Below are 22466 nucleotides of genomic sequence, written 5' to 3' on the forward strand. Positions count from 1 at the left end.
TAAAATGCTAGCCATCATTGCCGAGACTGATTTGACTCAGCAGATAGAGCATCGGCCTGCGGACTCAAAGGTCCCGGGTTCGATTCCAGTCAAGGGCATGTACTTGGTTGCGGGCACATCCCCAGTGGGGGGGGGGGAGTGCAGGAGGCAGCTGATCGATGTCTCTCTCTCATCGATGTTTCTGGCTCTCTATCCCTCTCTTTATCTCTCTGTAAAAAATCAATAAAATATATATATTTTTTAAAATGCTAGTCATCATTAAAGAGAATTAATTTTTAGGTCACTGAAAAATCACCTAAGGATGCCAGCTTATTTTATGGCATTTAATTATTTTAATAGGATTAAAATGGACAAGAAATTTATGAAACCTGATATGCACATCAATTTTCATAAAATGCACACCCATTTTAATGCTTCTAAATTATTCTACCATCAGGGTAGAAGAGAGAATTAAGAGGAAAAATAGCATTAAAAATGTAATTTCATTAAGGGTTAAAAAAAAAAGCTGATTAACTGATTAGTAAGACTACCCTGAATATATCTAATAGAACTAATGTTGTTTTAACCCTAAGGGCAAATGACATCATTTTATTAAATAAGTAATTATTGTTAAATATATTATGAATACCTTTCGACTTCTTTCAGCAGCTTTTTCGTCTGCAGACATATGGGTACGGCACCTAGATAAAGATAGTATTTTTTAATGTCTTACTAAAATTCAGTAATCTAAAATTTATTTTCACAGCTATATTAAACAAAACCATCTCAAATTGTCTAAATTGTAACTAGCCTCTTTTCTCTAAGGTCTGACATGTGGCAATATAACTAATTTCCTTCTCTAATAAATGGTGTCCAAATAGTCCCTAAAACTAATTACTTTTTTCAATCATGACATATTTCAAACATACAAACCAGTATAAACAAACATATAATGAAAATCCAAGTATCGCCGAAACCAGTTGGCTCAGTGGATAGAGCGTCGGTCTGTGGACTGAAAGGTCCCGGGTTCGATTCCGGTCAAAGGCATGTACCTTGGTTGTGGCACATCCCCAATGGGGGGGGTGCAAGAGGCAGCTAGTTGATGTATCTCTCTCATCGACGTTTCTAACTCTCTATCCCTCTCAATTCCTCTCTGTGTAAAATCAATAAAATATATTTAAAAATAGGTCACTGAAAAAAAAAAGAAAAAAAAAAGAAAAAAAGAAAATCCAAGTATCTATCACCCAGCTTGAGAAATTAAACCTCTAAAAACTAAGAGATCTTTTGTGCAGCCTATTCAATCCCATTTCCTTGTTCCTTCTCATAGGTAAACACTCCCAAACTGAGTTTACCATGCACGTATTTGCAGTTCTACTAGGTATGTGGGATATATCCCTAAATAGAAAATATTACACAGCACTTTAAACATTATATAGTAAGTATAGGGTATCTTTCTTTAACTGATCTGTTCCACTCACCTTACATCTGAGACATGTTGATACATATACAGTAGTTCTAGTTCAATCATTTTAAGTGTGAATTTTCAGAAATTGATTTCAGAATGTTAGTTGTTGTTTAGGTTGTTTACAAATTTTAACATTGCTGCAGTGGACAGTCCCATACATGACCCCTGTACAGGCTTTGTAGGGCATATATCTAGAAGTGGAATAAATGAATAGAAGGCGCGCACTTCTTCAACTTTAGTAATGTCACACTTCTCGCCAAATGGTTTTAACAATTTACACTCCCCACCTGTAGTATGTTCCATTGCTCCACAATTAGGTAACAGTACTATCAGAAATTTCAATTTTGCCATTTTTATGGGTGTGAATTGATAAAGTCATTGTGGTTTTATTTATATTTCCCTAATTACAAATTTTCATTGTTTACTGACTATCCAGGTTTCCTCATGTGAATTCCATGAGAGAACCATTACTTCCTTTTCTAACTGAACTAGAGGCCCAGTGCATGGACTCATGCACACTGAAAGGGAATTAATTAGAAGATGGACTACGGGGCAGGACTAGGCAAGAAGAGCCATGCATGTCCTGGAGCCAACTTCCCATGGTCCCTCCCTGGCCTGCCACACCTGGGGTGGCACCGTGGTTTGAAGGGCATCTTCAGAGTGAGCAGGGTCCCTCTGGCAGGTGAGGTCTCTCAACCTAGCCTGTGGGGGTCAGGCTGAAATTGGCAGTCCGACATCCCCCAAAGCACCCCCGAATGTGAGAGGGCACTCTGCAAAGTTGCTGTCACTCGGCAGCTCCAGTGTTGAGAGTATGCCCCCTTGTGGTCAATGAGCATCACACCTACCAGCAGACTGGTCAGCCAATTGCTTAGCCTTTTATATATATATAATTTTTTTCTTACTGACTTGTAACAGCTTATATCCTTGATAGTAATTCTTTGTCAAAGATTATTATAAATATTTCTTTTACAGTCTAAGTTTGCCTTCTCACTGTTTTCATGGTGTTCTAATAGACAAAATACTTTAAATTCGTAATAATCTGCTGTTTTACAACAGTTTGTGCTCTGTGTGTATTGGTTATTCTTGGTCCTTTATTTATTAATTGATTTGAGAGAAAGATTTATTGTTCCACTTATTTATGCACTCATTAGTTGATTCCTGTGTATACCCTGACAGGTCTTGGCCCTTTATTTCAGTTCATTAACATGGTATACCTTCATTTAGTGAATTCTTCTTCAATTTCTTTCAATAACATCTTACAAAACTTTTGTTAATAGTCCCAGGTTTGTTTTGTTACTATTGGTAGTTTTTAGAAAAACATTTTTTATTTGTTGCTATTATTTAGGAACTTAATTTTTACTGTGCTGAACTTAAATATCCAGCCAATACTGCTGAACTTAATTAAGTCTAATTAAGTTTTTAAGGGATTTAAACTCTTTCATGCTTAACCAGTAGGCAACTGAAGTAGCCTCCAAATAGCTCCGGAGTAAAGAAAACTACTAGGACTAACTCCCCCTCCCTTAGACTTTCTCAACATTACTTTATCTTTGTGACAGCAAGGATGAATCTGGAGAGCATTATGCTAAGTAAAATAAACCAGTCAGAGAAAGACAAGCACCGTATGATTTCACTCATATGTGAAATCTAGTGAACAAAATGAATTAACAAGCAAAATATAGACAGACACAGAGAGAGCAGGCTGACAGATGTTGGGGGAAGGGGCGGGGGAGGGAGACTGTGTGGAACGGAGAGATTTAGCAATAAAGGAGAAAAAAATTCTTGTACAACAGTGTGGTGACTGTCGGGGGAAGAGGGTAGAGGGCAATAAAGAAGGGTATAGGGGGAATAAATGGTGACGGAAGGAGACTTGACTTGGGGGTGGTATACAATATAATGTACAACGTTGTGGAATTGTGCACCTGAAACCTGTATAATTTTGTTACCCAGAGTCACCACAATAAATTTTTTTAAAATTATTTTCTCAACTCATTTATTACTTTATATGGTAGTTCATGTCTTAATTTTTTTTAAATATATTTTATTGATTCTTTACAGAGAGGAAGGGAGAGAGATAGAGAGTTAGAAACATCAATGAGAGAGAAACATTGACCAGCTGCCTCCTGCACATCCCCTACTGGGAATATGCCCGCAACCAATGTACATGCCCTTGACCAGAATCAAACCTGGGACCCTTCAGTCCACAGACCAACGCTCTATCCACTGAGCCAAACCGGTTTCGGTCATGTCTTAATTTTTAAAGATAATGGAACTGCCTGGCCGGAGTGACTCAGTGCATGAGCATCAACCTATGAACCATGAGGTCACGGTTCGATTCCTGGTCAGGACATACGCCCAGGTTGCCGGCTAGATCTCCAGTGGAGAGGCATGCAGGAGGCAGCTAATTGATACTTCTCTCTCACCAGTTTTTCTATCTCTATCCCCCTCCCTTCCCCTCTCCAAAGTCAATTAAAAAAAAAAAAAGGGGGGGGGGGAACAGGGGGATATTTGTCCAAGCTTAAGTATCTACAAACTAGCAAAACTAGTATATGAATACCAGAGAGTCTAGTTCCAAAAACATGTTATTCACATTTACACTGTCCCCCAGCAATAACCCAGGCAAGTTGATTACCTCTAAATTCCAGCTCCTCTCTCATTTACTAATCAGAAAAAAAGCTAGAGCAATAAAAAAAAAAACAAGTTTCTTACTCCAGAGCTCCTGAACTCGGTTTTGTTTATAGTAAAAAAACAAACAAACAATAACCCAAAAAGAAGTTAAACTTACGTCTGTTTAAAACTCTGTGTGTGGGCAGCTGTGGTCTTCATGTGGTCAACATTAATTTCCTCAGAGAGCTCTTCCACAGTCTCAATGTCCACCTGCTCCTCCTCATCATCAATGAATTCTACACAGTTATCCTGAAAAACAAGATTCCAACAGTAAATAAAGTATTCGGAAGCTAGCACACCTAAACTATATATTGAATGCTCCCCTTGTAAAAACCAACTAGTGCTACGCACTGATCTTATACCAAGAGTACTGATAATCCTAAATTTGTTCATCATAGAGGGAATTAACTCATAAAAATATGGATGAAGCTAAAGACTAAGAATTATATAATAAAAAATCACAGGTATTGCCAAAACCGGTTTGGCTCAGTGGATAGAGTGTTGGTCTGCGGACTGGAAGGTCCCAGGTTCGATTCCGGTTAAGGGCATGTACATTGGTTGTGGGTACATCCCCAGTAGGGGGTGTGCAGGATGCAGCTGGTCGATGTTTCTCCTCTCATCGATGTTTCTAGCTTTCTATCCTTCTCCCTTCCTCCTATATATATATATATTTTTTTTAAATAAAATATTTATATATTTTTCTTAAATTACAGGTATTAAAAAGACATCATTAGACATCATCAGACACTCACAAAAACATACTCAAGGCAGGTATGGAAATAAAAATATAGCCCAAAAATCTGTATTAATTCCAGTGTTATTTCTAATGGATAAAGTTCAGTAATAAATATATTAAAACTGCATAAATCTTAAGATTATATAGCAGTAAAGTAAAATTTGGCAAAGGGGAAAGTAGAAAAAAGAAAAATTCAGGTTCTATTTTAAAGGTGCTTCATGACAGACTCATGAATACAGACGGTTGCCAAAAGTGGAGGAAGGTGAGACTGGGTGGAAAAGCTGAAGGAATTAGGAAGTACATATTGATAGCTACAAAATAGTCACAGGGATATAAAGTACAGTATAGGGAATAGTCAATAATATTCTAGTGACAATATATTGTGCCAGGTGGGTACTGGAAATATTGGGGGAACACTTTGTATAAAATATATAATTGTCTAACCTCTATGCTATAAACTTAAAACTAAAACAAAATAATACTGAAGGTAAACTGTAATTGAAAAAAAAATGTTTAAAGAGTGAGTCACAGCCGGGACCGGTTTGGCTCAGTGGATAGAGCGTTGGCTTGGGGACTGAAGGGTCCCGGGTTCGGTTCCGGTCAGGGGCATGTGCCTTGGTTGTGGGCACATCCCCAGTGGGGGGTGTGCAGGAGGCGGCTGGTCGATGATTCTCTCTCATCGTTGTTTCTGACTCTCTGTCCCTCTCTCTTCCTCTCTGTATAAAATCAATAAAATATATTAATAAAAAAAAAAAGTGAGTCACAGCTAATCACACACTGAGACCCACAAAAAACATACTCAAGGCAGGTATGGGGGGAAAAAACACAAACCAGTCTTTTAAATCTCTCACCCCCACAGAAGGAGAGCTTCTGAAGAATTTCAGATATCAAATGCAGCTCAGGCTTGCTCTACTTGCTAATTATTCTTAAAAACTGAGCCAATCAGTAAGCACTTATTGAGCACCTGTCACAGAAGCTCACTGTGCATTTTATGTAACAGAATATACAGATTGAGATATGCAGATATCTTTAAGTTCACCTTTAAAAGTAGTGTTTACTATGCCAGAAACTAAAGTGAGAAAATGTTATCTATAATCACACTGTTCCAAAAATGCACAACTCAAAAGTAAAGCATCCCAATCACCTTAATAATCCTATATTTAAGCTTGTTGTAAAAATTACTTACCCCCAAATTATAGGCTTCATAAGGCTGATAAAAAAACACTAAATGCAAGCCATCATTTATGTCCTCCAATTTAAGCACAATTTAAACAATGTATCTTAAATTTAAACAATGTAAACAACATGTATTAAAATTGACTACAAAAATTTAGGAAGCTGAATCATCAGAGTCCCAAAAGAATCTAAAGAGTCTGGATAATATGTAGATAGATGCTTTATAATATTTGAACTGAAGAATGTCTTTCTACTGCATGGCTTAAACTTCAGGCTTTGTAAATAATGTCCAATAAACTTCACAATGGAAGTTTTAAGTTAAGGAAGCTACTCACAACTTCCCTTACACTATTTCAATATAATGTTAATCACAAACATAAAGATATCGTAACTGTATACATGTACATAAATACAATGTAGAATTTAGGTTTTAGAGATTTAATATAATGTTCTTCATTAAAAAAAAAAAAAGTCAGTGTATCTTGTATGTCAGATTCCCTATTAGGAAATTCAAGCAATGCCACCCTGTTAAAAAACACTCTAAAGGCCCTATAAAGTCAATTTTATAACAATAGTTTTCACTGGTTTTAAAGTTGGTCTAGTTTTGGTCTGATGCTTACCCAGGCTGACTTACAATGGGAGACTCTGAAAACAGTGTAAGACTATCTACACAATCTAACTCCCAACTCAGTGAATTCAGATTCTTTAGCTACCTACAGATGTCTACTCTCAAAGGACTAGAGGAAGAATATAAGGCATATGCTATAGAATTATTCAATTGTAGAGTTAGATCCTCGTTTTATAAATGAGACAACTGAGATTACAGAAATAACCAACACAAAACATTTAAACACTTTAGAGTCTTAAAATACTATTTTTATGTTTTATCTGCATAAGGTGGTTAGCTATTAACATAGAGGGACTAGGTAACAAAGGCTGAGTGAACAACAAGGAAGTGAAATTCTAAAATAACCCACTGCATTGCAATCAGTGCAGAGGCCCATATTATCTGAAAGGAGGGACTCGTTCCTTTTAGATTTCAGGGCACCCCACAGGCTTCTAGGTATAACCTCCTTATGATTTACAGCACACCCCATGTCAAGGGTCAGCAAACCACAGTCCCACCATCTGTTTTGGTAAGTAAAGGTTTACTGGAACACAGCTTCTCCACTTACTCACTTCTAGTATTTGTGGCTGCTTTTATGCTACAACAGCAATTGAGTAGTTGCAACAAGCCTGTAGTTTGGCCCTTTTACAGAAAAAGTTTGCCCAACTCCCGCCCTGTATTTCACCTGACTCAGTTACTTAGTTCAGTAAATACAACCCTAAATAGAAAGCCTACAAAAATGGCTTCAGAAGAATAAATTATAAAGGTCATATTACAAAGGAAGACCACCAAAGTTCAGAATATAAATTCTAAAAACTATTTAATTTTAGGATAAAGAAAAACTTAAGGCACAATCGTATTAAAATATTAATTGGTATTTTCCATTGTTCTCCAAAAAAGAACATCTCTCTTAAGTACAGGTAGATAAGTTCTCCCCCAGTTCTAAGGTCACCCATTACCCTGTTTCTTATGTATCTACCAGATAAGCTACAATCACTTTATATAGAAATTGTCAAAAACAAAAAACAAAAAACTAATTGGGACCAAATGGAAGTAGTTGTTTCAGGATTTCCTTTTTTAAACCTAACTTGACAGAGCATCACAAGCATCTATCTCCCAAAGGCTTAAGCCAGTCTTTCGGTAATATCAGACAAATCTCAAAGAACAATATAAGCTCAATAAATGTTACCTGACTGACAGCCTAAAACTACAAAGTCATTTAATCATGATCTAAATCTAGGCATCCAATTGCATGTATCAAGGTCTTAATGATCTTCTGAAAAGCTACTGTCTCTAATAAATCATTTAAATCCTTGAGGTTCAGTCACAACAAAAATGGGCTCACCACCTTTTCTACATCATCAACCTCCTCACTCTGGTAGTCAGAAACAACATCCACAATCTCATCAATAGAATCATCGGTTTTCTCATTCTCATCTTCCTCGTCATCTTCTTCCAAATTCCAGACACCGAAGTCAGCACTGCTTCTCCCACCCTTCTTCTCTTGTTTTGGTTGTATCTGTTCTCTTGATAGCTGTACATGATCTTGAAAATGTCCTTCCCCTCGGCTCCCTTTTGTAGCTCTTCTAGGAATAATAGCAAAGGTTGCAGGACTAGAAATCCTACCCCAAGAATCACATTCAGTTTTGAAAACTCTGGTATTCTCAGTAGTTTCACTTTTTCCAAGTAAATCAGAGACACATTGTTCTTGTTGAAACACATCTAAATTTTCCTGGTAAGTCTTTGTTTCTTTAATTAACTGCTCATCTGCCTCTTTCTTGCATTCTTGTGAAGTTCTAATACATTTCTGGGTCAATGGGCCCTTCAAGTGTTTTCTCCATCTCTCCCTAAGACTGTCCATTAGAAAGTCTCCATTTCCCTTCTCCTTGGCCTCTGCCTGTGGATTAGATGGATGCTTCTCCACAACTATGCTCCCTGATAATTCAAGTTTACAGTCTTCCTTAGAGATAACTGGAAATTTATTTGATTTCTCCTCTGAACTGTCTAATCCTGTCTGCTGTTCCACTTTCACATTACCCAGTTTTTTAAGCTGCACATTACTTATACTTTGGACTATATTACTGGCTCTTTCGGAAATGGTCTTAACTTCTAGAAGAGTCCGTTTTTCTTTAGAACTATTATGATTCCTAACCCCAACTTCAGCAGTATCTTTATAGTCTTCACTTGTGAGTGACACAGTTTTATAGGAGTGCCTAGAAGGTTTATCAGTTGCAGGACCTTCTTCTATAAGGGATTCTTCATCTAAATGATTACCCCCATCCTCCAAGGAATCATTCAGAGTTTCTTCTAAGGCAGTAGCTCTTAAGTTTTGCTTTACATCTTTAGCCTCAGAGTCTACAGCTTCTCCGTCCGACTGTAGGTCCTTCAATTTCTTAGTTTCCTGCTCTCTTTTTAAAACACATGTTCCATCTTTCTGGTCTGCATTCTGGGATTCTCTCTTCTTCTGAAGAGAAGCAACATGTTGAAGAATGGAGCTTGGAACAGGCTTTTGTCCTGGGAGCTGCAACAAGGCAAAACTACCAGACTGGAGAGGAACGAGGCTGGCTGTACCAACAGGCTGCCCTCCTGAGCTACAGGTTATTTTGGTTTCAGAGCCTGTCTTATTTGCTGAGCTTTGTGGCTCAGGCGGGGAAATCCTCAGGGTCAATGTACCAGACTGAGACACAAAACTAGGTCCAGAAGAAAGCAATGATGATGCCTGAGTGATGACATTCACTGCTGGAGAAGACCCAACAGCTTGGATTACAGGACTCATAACAGAAAAACCAGAAGATGAAGCAGTAGTTGGTGGAGTCTCTGAAGGCTTAGAAGGAGTGGGTAACCGGATTCCCACCACAGACCCTGGTAAGAAAAAGAAAACATTAAATCACCACTGACCATATCAAGACTTCCAAAGTATACTTTTCTTTTTGAACAGATGATTCTGAGAGACTAAGAAGACCAATATGGTGTATTAACATCCCATATGGCCAAATAATTCAACAAAAGAGAAACTTATCAAAAGATCTCGTTTTATACCTGGGTTACGAAACATAACAGGCTGTAAGTTGGGCTGGGTATTAGAGCTTCGAAGCTGATGCAAAGGGAGGAGCTGAACAATCTGCCCATTAGGGTGTCTGAATAGGTTCATTCCACTTGGGCTCCTAATAGGCTGCAAGACCATCCGGTGTCCTGGAAGTTGTGTGTTTGAGACAGGTCTAAGATTAGGAGAACCCTGCTGCACTGGAATCAATAACAATCGAGGTCCAGCACGTTTCACTGGGTTAGGAGAAACCTGTGGCGTAGCCACTGAAATTTGAGGAGCATTTTCTGAAAAACAGGAAATAGAAACATAGTATCAGAATTTCCCTTTAACACATGTAGGGGGAAAAAAATTTAAGATCTGACCATGCTACAAATAACTTCTAATTTGAATTATAAAGTTGTTGAAATCCTGTACCTCTATGATACACTATTTAGTAGTCCTATAGCTGAGAACAGTTTATCTTAAAAGTATTAACCAGACACTGCAGAGCCTTAAATTTAAACTGGTAAGGAGAAAAAAAAAAAAAAGGCATCAATTGTCAAGAGGTTTCCTTAAAAAGACAATGCTGCCTAATGAAAAACCACGGGCGGCCTCTAAATCTGGATTGTCACTAAAGCTACATAAGGAACCCTCTCCACGTGGGAGTCTGTACTTGTTCTTCAATAAACTTCCACCTTTGTAAAAACAACAAAAGTTAAAGAGATCATTCTTGATAACAGCCTGAATTTTAAAGTTGAAGAAGAGAATTTAACACTTACTAGTCTTATGACTTAGTTTCACAGGTCATGGTCAAATAAGATAAAGTCAAGAACTAAAAAAAACTTCACACTTCTTGGCTTTTAAAATTCACTGACAAATCAGCTGGGTAAAGATTTGTGGAAATTGTTTTTCACAAAGAAAAAAATGCATTCCCCCCCCCCCCCCCCCCCCCCCCCCCCGCAAAAATGGAATGAAAGTAAGAGACATCGAAGAAGCAGGGAAATAAAGTCTGGTTAGGAAGAGGCAAAAGATAGTTTTAAAACAAACAGAAAAACAAAAATTTAATGCAGAAGATGTGAATTAAGAGAATTAAAACCATAAATAGTATCTAAAGATGCACTTTAATGTTTGGAAGAGAAATTTAGAAATACTAAAGACATAGGAAACGTAATACGAGTAATCTACAGATAGATTTCTGGTCAAGGGGATAAAGAGGTAGGAATAATAATAAGAAGCATAAATAAAACTGGTCTAATATTACCATTCAAATTAGGGAAGTTACCTAACATCATATATAGTAAAGATGTAATATGCAAATTGACCATCACTCCAACACAAAAGATGGCTGTCTGTCCCCATGTGGACAAGATGGCCACCACAAGATGGCCAGCAGGGGAGGGCAGTTGGGGGTGATCAGGCCAGCAGGGGAGGACCAGGTCTGCAAGGGAGGGCAGTTGGGGTAGACACAGGCCTGCAGGGGAGGGCAGTTGGGGGCAACCAAGCCAGCAAGGGAGAGCAGTTAGGGGCAATCAGGCCAGCAGGGTAGCAACTGGGCATCAATCAGGCTGGCAGGGGAGTGGTTAGGGGGTGATCAATTTGGCAGGCAGAAGCGGTTAGGGGCAATCAGGCAGGCAGGCAGGCGAGCGGTTGGGAGTCAGCAGTCCTGGATTATGAGAGGGATGTCCCAGATTGGAGAGGGTTCAGGCTGGGCTGAGGGAAACACCACCCCATGCACAAATTTTGTGCACTGGGCCTCTAGTTATTAATAAATCTTTTCATTACTTTGTCAATAAATAGAAAAATCAACTAACCAAAACCATACAGATTTAACATATAATATCCCATCAGATAGGCATTCTGCCCATGAAACATCAAATATCTAAAAGAAAGTCATATTCAGAACATTTATATGACAAATTACATTTAGAAGATCCAGGACTTCTCTTGAAAACAAAATAAAACAAAGAGAACTATTTCTTAAAAAAATAAAAATAAAAATAGTGTGCAATGTAAAAACATTCACATATAATATGTGAATTAAACATATTAAAGCATTAATTTCCTGACCATTTCTATTTAAATTAAGATTTAAAGAATAATTCAAAATTAAATTACTCCAGTTCAGATAACGAAAGCAGCTTTTAATACACATGCTAAATATTAAATATTTGTTTCTTGAAATGTGGGAGGGGCAAGAGAAAAAGAAGGAAAGTCAAATGAAAAAGCACAGATACCTATTTTTTTTTTTGGGGGGGGGGGTAATTAACCCTCACCCGAGGCTATTTTTCCATTAATTTCTAGTCAGAGTGGAAGAGAGAGAAACATCGATGTGAGAGAAACACATTGATTGATTGCCTCTTGCACGCACCCCTACCAGGGACAGAGCTGGGGAGGAGCCTGCAAAAAATTATGTGCCCTTGACCAAAACTGAACCAGAGACCCTTTGGTCCACAGGCCAAACCGGCTAGGGCAAAAAAGCACAGATATCTAAGTGCCTGAGTTGGGAGCCTCTAATGAACCTAGAACAAATTGCATTCTTCCTTAGCCATAGCAGTTATCTAAGTCAGCTCCATGTGTAAAAGAGCAGACAAGAAAATCTGTTAACCTATTTCTTCAAATGGTATTAGAATAAGTTTTAAGTGGTATATGAATGTAGAATAATCCCATATTACATTGGCAGAAAGTAATTCCTTTTTCAATTTTTAATTTTTTATGATTTTATACAGAAGAATGTCCCAGTATTTGATGTTGTCTTTAATATTATGCCAGTATTTTCTAGCTTTCTTCATTAACAGAGAGCTAGCCACATGCTAAAAACATTATGGTAGATAGATAAAAATTATTTTTTATTATTGTTTCCAGTGCATTTACTTATGGGATTAACCTCTATTTTTGCAAGTAATGCTGGTTTCCAATTATAGTAAGATTGCTCCTTTTACAAATAAACAAGCCCTGGCCTGTGCACCAGAGTGTCACAGGTTCGATTCCTGCCCTCAGTCCAGGTGCAAATAAGAGGCTACCAATCGGTGTCTCTTTCACATCAATGTGTCTCTCTCTCTCTCTTTCTCTCTCTCTCTCTCTCTCTCTCTCTCTCTCTCTCTCTCCTTTCCTCTACCCTCCCACCGTTTATATATATATGATATAAACAAACTTAAGGCCTGGCTGGTATTCCTCAGTGGTTCGAGTATCAGCCTGTGCACTAAAGGGTCATGGGTTCAATTCCCAGTCAAGGGCATATACCTAGGTTTCAGGTTTGATGCCAGGCCCCAGTCAGGGCACCTGCATGTAAGAGGCAACCAATCAATGTGTCTCTCTCACGTTGATATTTCTCTCTCCCCCACCCGCCCAAGCTCCTATCCTCCCTCTCTAAAAATCAGTGGAAGAAATACCCTTGGGTGAAAAGTAGCAAAAACAAGCAAGCAAACTTAAATAACAAATGAATTGATTTAAATAAAAATATTAAGTCAATGCAGTACAAATGGGAATAAGAGCAAGATACATGAATGTATAATCTGAGTGACTAAAATCCAAGAAACAATGAACCACCAAAAACTAAATGACTCTATAGTTTCATGACAGAATTAAAAATATAAAGGTTGGAATCCCTATGAATTAGAAAACATGAATAGTTAAAACGTGACAAGATATAAATCTTTAAAACGTGACAAGATATAAATCTTGAGATTCCATAGGAAATCAAAGCAGCTTCAACAATGATCTCACTTCTAAAAATGAATATTAAACTAACCAATTTTATATGCTTATTAGGAGAAGCAGAAGACCAGTACATTTAATATTATGGCTCACTTTCCCTTTCAATGGAACTTTTAACTTATAAACAAAATCTAAGTCACTTCTTTCCTAAAATATCAGCAGGGATTTGGACCATGTCACTAAAGGCAAAAATATTTAGTAGTAAAAGTATCACTACCCAAGAGAGAATTGCTGTTGGCTATTTATTTCCCCTTAAAGCCTGCAAAGTCTCTCACTCTTTTCCACAGAAAATCCTCTCTCAGTACACTAAGAAAATTACTTACTTTAATTGGTTGAATTAGGATAGAAAAATTACCACAAAGTGTGAAATATTCCTATTTCAAATTCACTTAACCTAAGTCAACAACAACAAAAAATTTAATTTTGACTAAAAAGTTGATAAGCATATAAAGTATTAGATTCCTAAGTGAAGAAATATGCCTCATTTCTATTTCTATCAGTTCATGTATAATAATTAAGTAGGAGAATAATGTCAGAAATATATTGGAGTTGGACTCACAAATGATTTTTACTAGGCAAGCGACCCAGAATTTTAACCTTCAGCAAAGACAAAGAAAAAGCCCTTAGCTTGGTCAGCATAGGCAGAAGCCAATAATCTTTTTTTCCCCAATTAAAAAGAAACACTACCCCACCCCTAAAAAGGGAGCACAGCCAGGGCTCTCCTTGCGTGCTCTCCTCAGAGATGTGTATCCCTAGCTCACAAAAGACTGCCCTTTCTCTAGTGTCTACTTTAATGGCTGCTCTATTACTGGCTCAGAGCTCCATTCCCATATGCATTTTTTCAGTATCCTTCATCCACCATTTCCATTAGAATGTTTTGAGTATTTTTAATATATTGAAGAAATCGCCAGCACCAAATTATCTGTCAAAACTGTTCAATTATCACTAAGGAACCATTTATGGTTATTATTGCTCTATAGCAAGGTTACATAGATTCTTAATGATTTGTCCTAGTCCTGTATTAACAATGAGCTAACTCTGTTATTTTTAAGGGTTCAGTTTTACAGAATGCAAAGGTTTTCAGGAATACATGTATCATGTTAGTTTCTACACTATTACCCTCATATATCTAAAATCCTATCATAAACCGCCAAGTTATATGAACAGCTGTATAGTAAACCAGCTAGTTAACATCTAGGCCTTACCTGGTCTCTGGCTCACTGGTGGACTCCCATCAATTCCTGAGAGTATAATGGGAACAGAGCCAAGGGATGAAGTTGGTGTGGTCACCACGGAGGAAGATGTAGCTGTGGTCACCACGACTATGGAGGTGGAAGCAGTGGAAGTAACAGGAAGAGTTATGGTTGGAGGAGATGCCACCAAAGACTTAGGAAAAGCAACTGAAGCCACAGGGGAAGTTATCCCAGTTGTTTTGATAAGGTTCACAGTGCCTGTAGATTGGGTAGATGTTACAGGGGTGCTGGTATTAGTTTCAGAGACCTCAACAACACCCGCAGTGGTGGCACCAGAAGGACAAGTAGTTTCTTTAGTTCCCATGTCAGACATAGCAGTCTTAGGTGTCACAGCAGTAACATTCTCTAAAAACACTTGAGGGGTGGTAGTAGTGACAGCAGCAGTCACAGGGCTGCACACCTCAGAAGAAACCACAGGTGTGACGACCATTACTGGAGAAGGTCTGATACTGAACTTCTGTGGCCCTGTCAGGGGTTGGGGTGTGCTAACTCCGGGTATCTTCTGCTGCAGGGCTCCAACTTTACTCATCACAAACTGTGTGAACACACCACCAGGAGAGGGTCGTGCCGCTGCAAATAAAAATTTGCAGGTCAAAAATCTTCAGTTCTCATATTTTATCCTCTTAGTGATTGTGTTTATCAACCATTTATTGTGTGTACCACTGGGTCCACTTCTTACGGGTACTACCTTCCTGCAATATACATGTCAATTTCTATATACAGAAATCAAAACACTTCCCTCAGCCCATATCCAACTTTTATAATCTAACAAGAAAGGAATTAAAATTGGGTGTTCCTACTAAAAATCTTTTGTCTGCACAATATAGCCATATTGCCAGGACATTAAAAAGACAATATAGCTGCCCTGGCCATGTGGCTCAGTTAGCTCAAGTATTATCCTGTACACCAAAAGGCTGTGGGTCTGATTCCTTGTCAGGGCACATGCCTAAGAAGGGAGTTCAAAGGGGTGTGTACGACAGGCAACCAATAGATGCTTTTCACATTGATGCCTCTCTCTCTCTCTCACTCTCACTTTCTAAAAATCAGTGAAAACATTTCCATCCTCAGGTGAGGATTGAAAATAAATTTTAAAATTAAAATAAAAAGATAATACAGCAGCACACAACTTCAAACAGATAAAGAAAAGAAGATTCCCCCCGTCCCCGCTTTTTAACTAACTTAAAATTTTTTCCACCACTACTTCCTATCCCAGTCCCTCCATCTCTTTATTGCAGTCCTCTTATAAGACAGTTTAGATTTACTATCTTATTTTTAAACTGTACGAAAACATTTTTCATGAGAGGGCAGAATAGGACTATTTATTTTTTAAATCACCACTACTTTATAAAAAAAGAGATAAAATGGGTTTCTTTCCCTCTATCCTCCCACAACTCTAGCATTCAGCCAGAGACTTCAATTTCCTATTAGAGGAAAAAACATAGTAATAGAAAATTTTACTTAACATTCCTAAAAAGATTTGAAACAACAAAAAGAAATTCAATAAACCAACTGTTTATACTCTCAATGCTAAAACACAAAGGTTTTCAAGAAAGTAATTTATTATAGACTCTAGCACTAAAGTTAAGCAAAAGATTTTCATTCAAAGAACAGGGATGAATAGAATAATCTTCCCAAAATTATGTTTTCCAACAGCCTTCTATACTTTAAGCCTATTCTAACTCAATCTGATTTTGCTAGCTCTATTGTTTAAGAAGTTCAAGGAACATGCACATGATTGGTACCAATAACACCAGTCCTCATAAAAGAAATGTTAAATTAGGGAAAAGTACTTAAGACCATGTGTTGTCCTTTTAAACATAAAATTAAAAACTATGTTTTTTTCTGCATTAATAAAAGTTTAAAAGTTTGGGCAACACTGAGGGGGAGCGAAGCCCGCAAGGCTGAGCCACTGCTGAGACCGCAGGGGGCACTGACACTCCAGGGACAGCCCCTTCCATTTGTTTTCTTTGCTTGTTTTCTTTACTTCTGATAACAGGACTCCATGGGCATTTGGGAACAATTTTATTTTTTTCTGGTATAACAGTAAGTAGAACCTTATTTTATTTTTTTTTTTCAAAAAAGAAAGAAAAGAAAGGGGGGGGGAAAGAAGTTTGGGCAATAATTGTAAAACTAAAGTTCAATTAATCTAGTATTATAGGTCATCATTAGTAGCGTTCCCAAAATATTTGAGCAAGACAGACATTGAGAATAATGTCAAATTTTTTATTCCTCTACTTTTTACAATCTCTATACTATATCCACAGGCCAAGAAGCAAGACACAAATCTTTCCAAAACATATACATTACAACTTACCAATTGGCCTTTTTGCCGGGACAAATGCCTTCAGATTCTTCCCAGGGTGATTTGTTGCAGTGCCAGAGGAGGATGCCATTTTGGAATTGGATGTTGAAGGCAACAGGGTACGTGGTTTCCTGGATGCAGCCACCTTGGCATTGGATGCTACCTTGGAGATGACAGTACTGAGGGTTGAGAGGTCCAGGACTGAGGGTCGCAACCTGCCTGTGATATAAGCAGCTAGCCTATTGGCTGGATGCAATGCCCCCATCTGTCCCAATAGCAACTTAGCCTGCGGGTAACTCTTACCATTAACCTGAAACAAGTGGCAAAGAGAAATTCTGTAAAGATAAAATTCTCTTGCTAACTCATCTCCCTTGACAGGGGTTTCATTTTTACAAGGTTTTAAAAGTCTATTTTTCATATTTATAGGGAAAAAGAAATGGGCTTTTCCCACTTGGTATAATTGGAATAATCAGGAGGTGGAAAAAAAATACTATTATCTGATCTTATAAATTAACCTCATCCTTCATTTTAGTAATTTGGAAACAGAGACTCTTATTAAATCATTATATCTGCATCGCAGAAATGGGAAAGATACATCAAACCTAAACAATCATCCAATTATTTTACTTTGTCAATAAGCAATTCTGGTTAAGTTGTTAACAATCATCAGCAAAAATGACTAACTGTATTCTCCAGATTTTCTGACAAGACTAGAAAGGCATAATGAAGCCCTCTCACAATGGTCCTTTCAAGCTACCCTTCACATTTGGGAAATATACAATGAATCTAACCTAAGTCATAAAGTAACCTTAGTTTTCTAAAAACTCAACTTTGAAGATATTGTCTTCATCTCTTGGATAAAACTTGGGCTGGCTCAAAATAAATGATAGTAGAAACTCATTGTGATTTTTGAAACAGTCACTAAATTGTCAGAAGAAAGTAAATCAATGAATGAAGTAAAGATTTTTTTTCTACTACCTGAATTGTCAGACTGCCTAATTTGGGCAGCAGGAAAGTTTTTCCTTCTTACCCATGTTCTCTAAATTATATTGCTGGGTTAGTAAAGAAGATATCCTTTTTTGTCCCTCTTTTATATCACTTAAAAAGAGGAGGAGGTAGAGGGAGTTGGAGAAACTCAAATTCTCCAAATTAATATGGAATTGGTGAGGAGAATCACTATAGCAAGCCACTCTCTCTTCAAGGACACAAACATAATTACTCTTTGCTACTTAAGTAAAATTGTGATTATTCCTAGATAATCAGATATATCTTTGCCTATGTTGATACAAAAAAATATGATCTTTCTATCCTAAAGTAAATGTTACTGTGTTTTTCAGGCTCTATGGAGTCCAGATCAGATATCCCTAATCTGCTCCTTTGAGAGACTTGCCCTAAACATTACTCAACAGTTTTCCCAACAGTGGCCTGACTGCTTATGTAAATTCACATTTTATGATGGTTTTCTGAGTCCTATACAGAAGAAGAGAACACAAAATGTCCATGCCTATATTTCAGGGAGTCTAGACTCTCTAGAAATGATCTCAGGTAAATCTTGGCTCTCAAAGTATTAATAAATGCAATAAAGAGAAAACCCTGTTCTACTCATCATTAAAGAATTAAATACCAACAGAAGCAGTTATATAGGACCACCAAGAATAAACAGCAATAAAAAATTTTTAAGTAGATCATCCATATTGTTATTGGAATAGTCCTTAGCCCAGAGAAGCAGTCAAGCTAATACAGTCAAGTAACCTTAGCAATAATGTCAGACACTTCCACACATTTGCTATGCTGATATAAAAGTGCATTTAATGTCTCTGAGCAAGAGGAGAAAACCTTTTTGACTATGACTAAATTTTAATTCAGAATTTCTCTTTCCAAAGGCTTTTCTACATGCCAGGGTAATTTTACTAATATAACCTGCCTGAATTACTTAACAGTAAGGGTAGAGATATTTTTCCTGCAACTATGATTATACTGACAAAACCCCTATGAATCATACAAAGAAAAAAGTATTTAAGCAAGCAAATTGTGGCTCATTTAAAAAAACTTTAATGATTTGAATAACACCTTAATTTTTCTCCAAGTTTCCAAACATATGCTGCCTATTTTAAAATAAATTTGATCTCATTTAATTTGAAAGCTTTCTTCTAATAATAATCTCAAGAACTAAACTGAATCCCTTACTATCCTTGCTTGGTTGCTAAAGAATCACTAGAACCAGACAATGGAGTTTAAGAGGAACAACTTTCTGAGGAGACTAGGGTCTACATTTGTTTATAAGTATGACAAAAATTCACTCTAGGTATGCTTCTAACCTAGACCTATTACAAAAAGAGATAATTATTTTGTCACTCAGTTCCCAGGCAATGTGAAACAAGTTATATAAGGCCCACAGAGGGCTCTGAAAAATAAAGGTGTTACCTAAATATAAAAAAGTGCTACACCCAGATTAAAGGTAATTCTCACCTGGATAAGCCCAGATGTGCTTGAACTGGGTTTACGTTTATAGGCCACAAGTTTCCCTGCAGGAGAAAGCCCTGCATAAAAGGGCAGACCTTTGCCTCCATGTAATCTCTCCCTCACTGAATCCAGGGCATCTGTCTGCACAGGAGAGATATCATCCATTTTCCCAGGGGATAATGGACCATCAGGAGTCTCTGATCCAGATTTCTCAGCCATATCATCTTGGTCTTGACATGATGGCATAGAGATTTTCACACGAGAAGAATAAACAGGGGGGCTCTTCTCACCCCGGCTCTTTCGCTGAGAAGCCAACTCAATGATGAAGCTGCCCACCTTAAGTGACTGTGGCATGTTGCTATTGATGTGCTGGGATAAGATGCTCAATATCTTGTTCCGATCCTCCTCCCAGTTGCAGTCTGAGATGATTTCTATCAGTTTGGTGGGACCACCAGGTGACCTCTGATGCACATAGGAGGTAGAAGAGGATTCCCCTTCATTGCAGGAAGACTTCCAGCTCTTTTCTGGTAAGAAATTAAAAGATATTTCTATATTAAAGCAATTTACACTCAACTTTGAAAGATTTTTACTTTCCCTAAGTTCTCAGAAAAGTACCAGGGGTATAGAAATTCAACAGTTGCGCTGGTTTGGCTCAGTGGATAGGGTGTCAGCCTGTGGATTCAAAGGTCCCAGGTTCGATTCCGGTCAAGGGCATGTACCTTGGTTGCGGGCGCATCCCCAGTGGGGGCTTTTCAGGAGGCAGCTGATCGATGTTTCTCTCTCATCGATGTTTCTACCTCTCTATCCTTCTCCTTTCCTGTCTGTAAAATCAATAAAATATATTCAAAAAAAGAAAAAGAAATTCAACAGTTGCCTGGGGGAAACCAAGATGGTGGCATAGGTAAACACCTAACTACTGCCTCACACAACAATTTCAACTAAACACAAAATGTTGCCAGGACCGGTTTAGCTCAATGGATAGAGCGTCGGCTTGGGGACTGAAGGGACCCGGGTTCGATTCCGGTCAAGGGCATGTACCTTGTTGCGGGCATATCCCCAGTGGGGGGTGTGCAAGAGGCAACTGATCGATGACTCTCTCTCATCGATGTTTCTAACTCTCTATCTCTCTCCCTTCCTCTCTGTACAAAATCAATAAAAATATATAAAAAAAAAATAAAAATAAAAAATAAAAAAATAAAAAAAAATAAACACAAAATGTTTATCACCTAGAACCATGGGAAAGCTGGCTGAGTGGAAGTTCTACAACTAGAAGGAAAGAGAAGAGCACTGAGATGTGCACAAGCGCTGAAAAGCTGGTGTACGGAGGCGCAAATGAGGCTGGCAGCGGGTGTCTGGATGCACTGCTTTTTTCAACCCGAAGGGAGACAAGCTCCCCAATTACTCTGAACTCGTTTCTGGGGAGATGTTGGGGACCCAAACTCCTACGGGGAGAAGCTGGACTGTCTGCCATTGGGTTGGAAAGTAAGGGTGGCTTTCTTGCAGAGGTGTACACAGCAATCATTGTTTACCTCGCTGGAGCACAAAACAAGGGGAGAGGGAAACTCGGAGACAGAGATGGCTGACTGTGCCAGCCGCACAATCTACAAACCCACCCAAGCTCCACACAGCGACTTTTGCATATAAATGGCCTGCCCTATCACAGCCTAACAAACTGCAGCTCTGGTCAGACAGCTCCAAAACCTCCAAACCCCAAAGAGGAGAAAATTGTAGTTCTCTCTATAACTCCTGCTGGGTGGCCTCAGACAGTAGCTGACCTGCACCCCATTGGAGATCCAGAAGCTAGTGTAGCAAGCGGTCAGTGAGACGACACCAGATTTCAACTACTCACATCCATGAATTGACACATTCAAGAGGCAGACTCAGTAAGCACCAAAGCCCCACTAAAACAAGTCCTGCCCCATAAGTGTGTCTCTAGCACAGCAGTTCTTCCATTATAGACACAGCGGGTCCTCACAGCCAATTGACCTAGAGATCAATTCTTCCCAGTGTACCAACATCAATCAAGGCTTAACTATTCCAAGACTATGCACTTAGCCCAGTATACCAAGAGCGTCCACCTCAGGTGATGGGGGAGGCAGAGCCACTGGGTCCTATAGGTAACCTACCACAGAAAACCACTCCATCAACACAGGGAAGCAGCAAAATGCGGAGACAAAGAAACATGTCATGAATGAAAGAAATGGAGGAAAGCAAACTACTGGACATAAGAGTTCAAAACCACATTTATAAGGTTACTCAAGAATATTCTAAAAACTGCTGAGAAACTTGATGAGCCCTCTGTGGAGCTTAGTGAGACCTTCAAGGACCTTAATTAAAATGCAAAAAAAATTGAAAAGGACCAGTCAAAAATTGAGCTACACTGTCTGAAATAAACTATATAGACATTCAACTGTAGATCAAAGGTCCCCAAGAATCAAACCAAAGATCTGAAATATGAGGAAACAAACAAACAAACAAAATACCCAACCAGAAAATCAAAAAGAAAAAAGAATTCAAAAAGTTGAATATAGTGTAAGGTGCCTCTGGGACAACTTCAAGCATACCAACATGAAATTATTGGGGTGCCAGAAGAAGAGAAAGAGCAAGATATTGAAAACCTATTTGAAGAAATAATGACTGAAAACTTTCCCTACCTGGTGAAAGAAATAGACTTACAAGTCCAGGAATAGCACAGAACCCCAAACAAGAGGAATCCAAAGAGGACCACATCAAGACACATCGTAATTAAAATGCCAAGGGCAAAAGACAAAGAGAGAATATTAAAAGCAGCAAGAGAAAAACAGTAACCTACAAGGGAGTACCCATATGACTGTCTACTGATTTCTCAACAGAAACTATGCAGGCCAGAAGGGAGTGGCAAAAAATATTCAAAGTGATGAATAGCAAGAACCTACAACCAAGATTACTCTACCCAGCAAAGCTATTATTCAGAATTGAAGGCCAGATAAAGAGCTTCACAGACAAGAAAAAAGCTAAAGGAGTTCACTACCACCAAACCAGGATTATATGAAATGCTAAAGGGTATTCTTTAAGAGGGAAAGAAGAAAAAGGTAGAAATAAA

At 38.2% G+C, this 22466-nt stretch overlaps 1 protein-coding gene across 1 annotated transcript in view; it reads right to left on the reverse strand.

The window, feature by feature from the left end:
* Positions 1-22466, reverse strand: part of MGA (MAX dimerization protein MGA) — a 97349-nt gene that overhangs the window by 15698 nt on the left and 59185 nt on the right. The window contains 7 exon segments of the mRNA XM_036445325.2: positions 629-680; positions 4227-4357; positions 7976-9489; positions 9667-9957; positions 14572-15189; positions 16934-17084; positions 19391-19908. Coding sequence (XP_036301218.1) covers positions 629-680; positions 4227-4357; positions 7976-9489; positions 9667-9957; positions 14572-15189; positions 16934-17084; positions 19391-19908 — 3275 coding nt within the window.

The sequence above is a fragment of the Pipistrellus kuhlii genome, unplaced genomic scaffold (genome assembly GCF_014108245.1).
Source record: "Pipistrellus kuhlii isolate mPipKuh1 unplaced genomic scaffold, mPipKuh1.p scaffold_m20_p_1, whole genome shotgun sequence".
Taxonomy (NCBI): Eukaryota; Metazoa; Chordata; class Mammalia; order Chiroptera; family Vespertilionidae; genus Pipistrellus; species Pipistrellus kuhlii.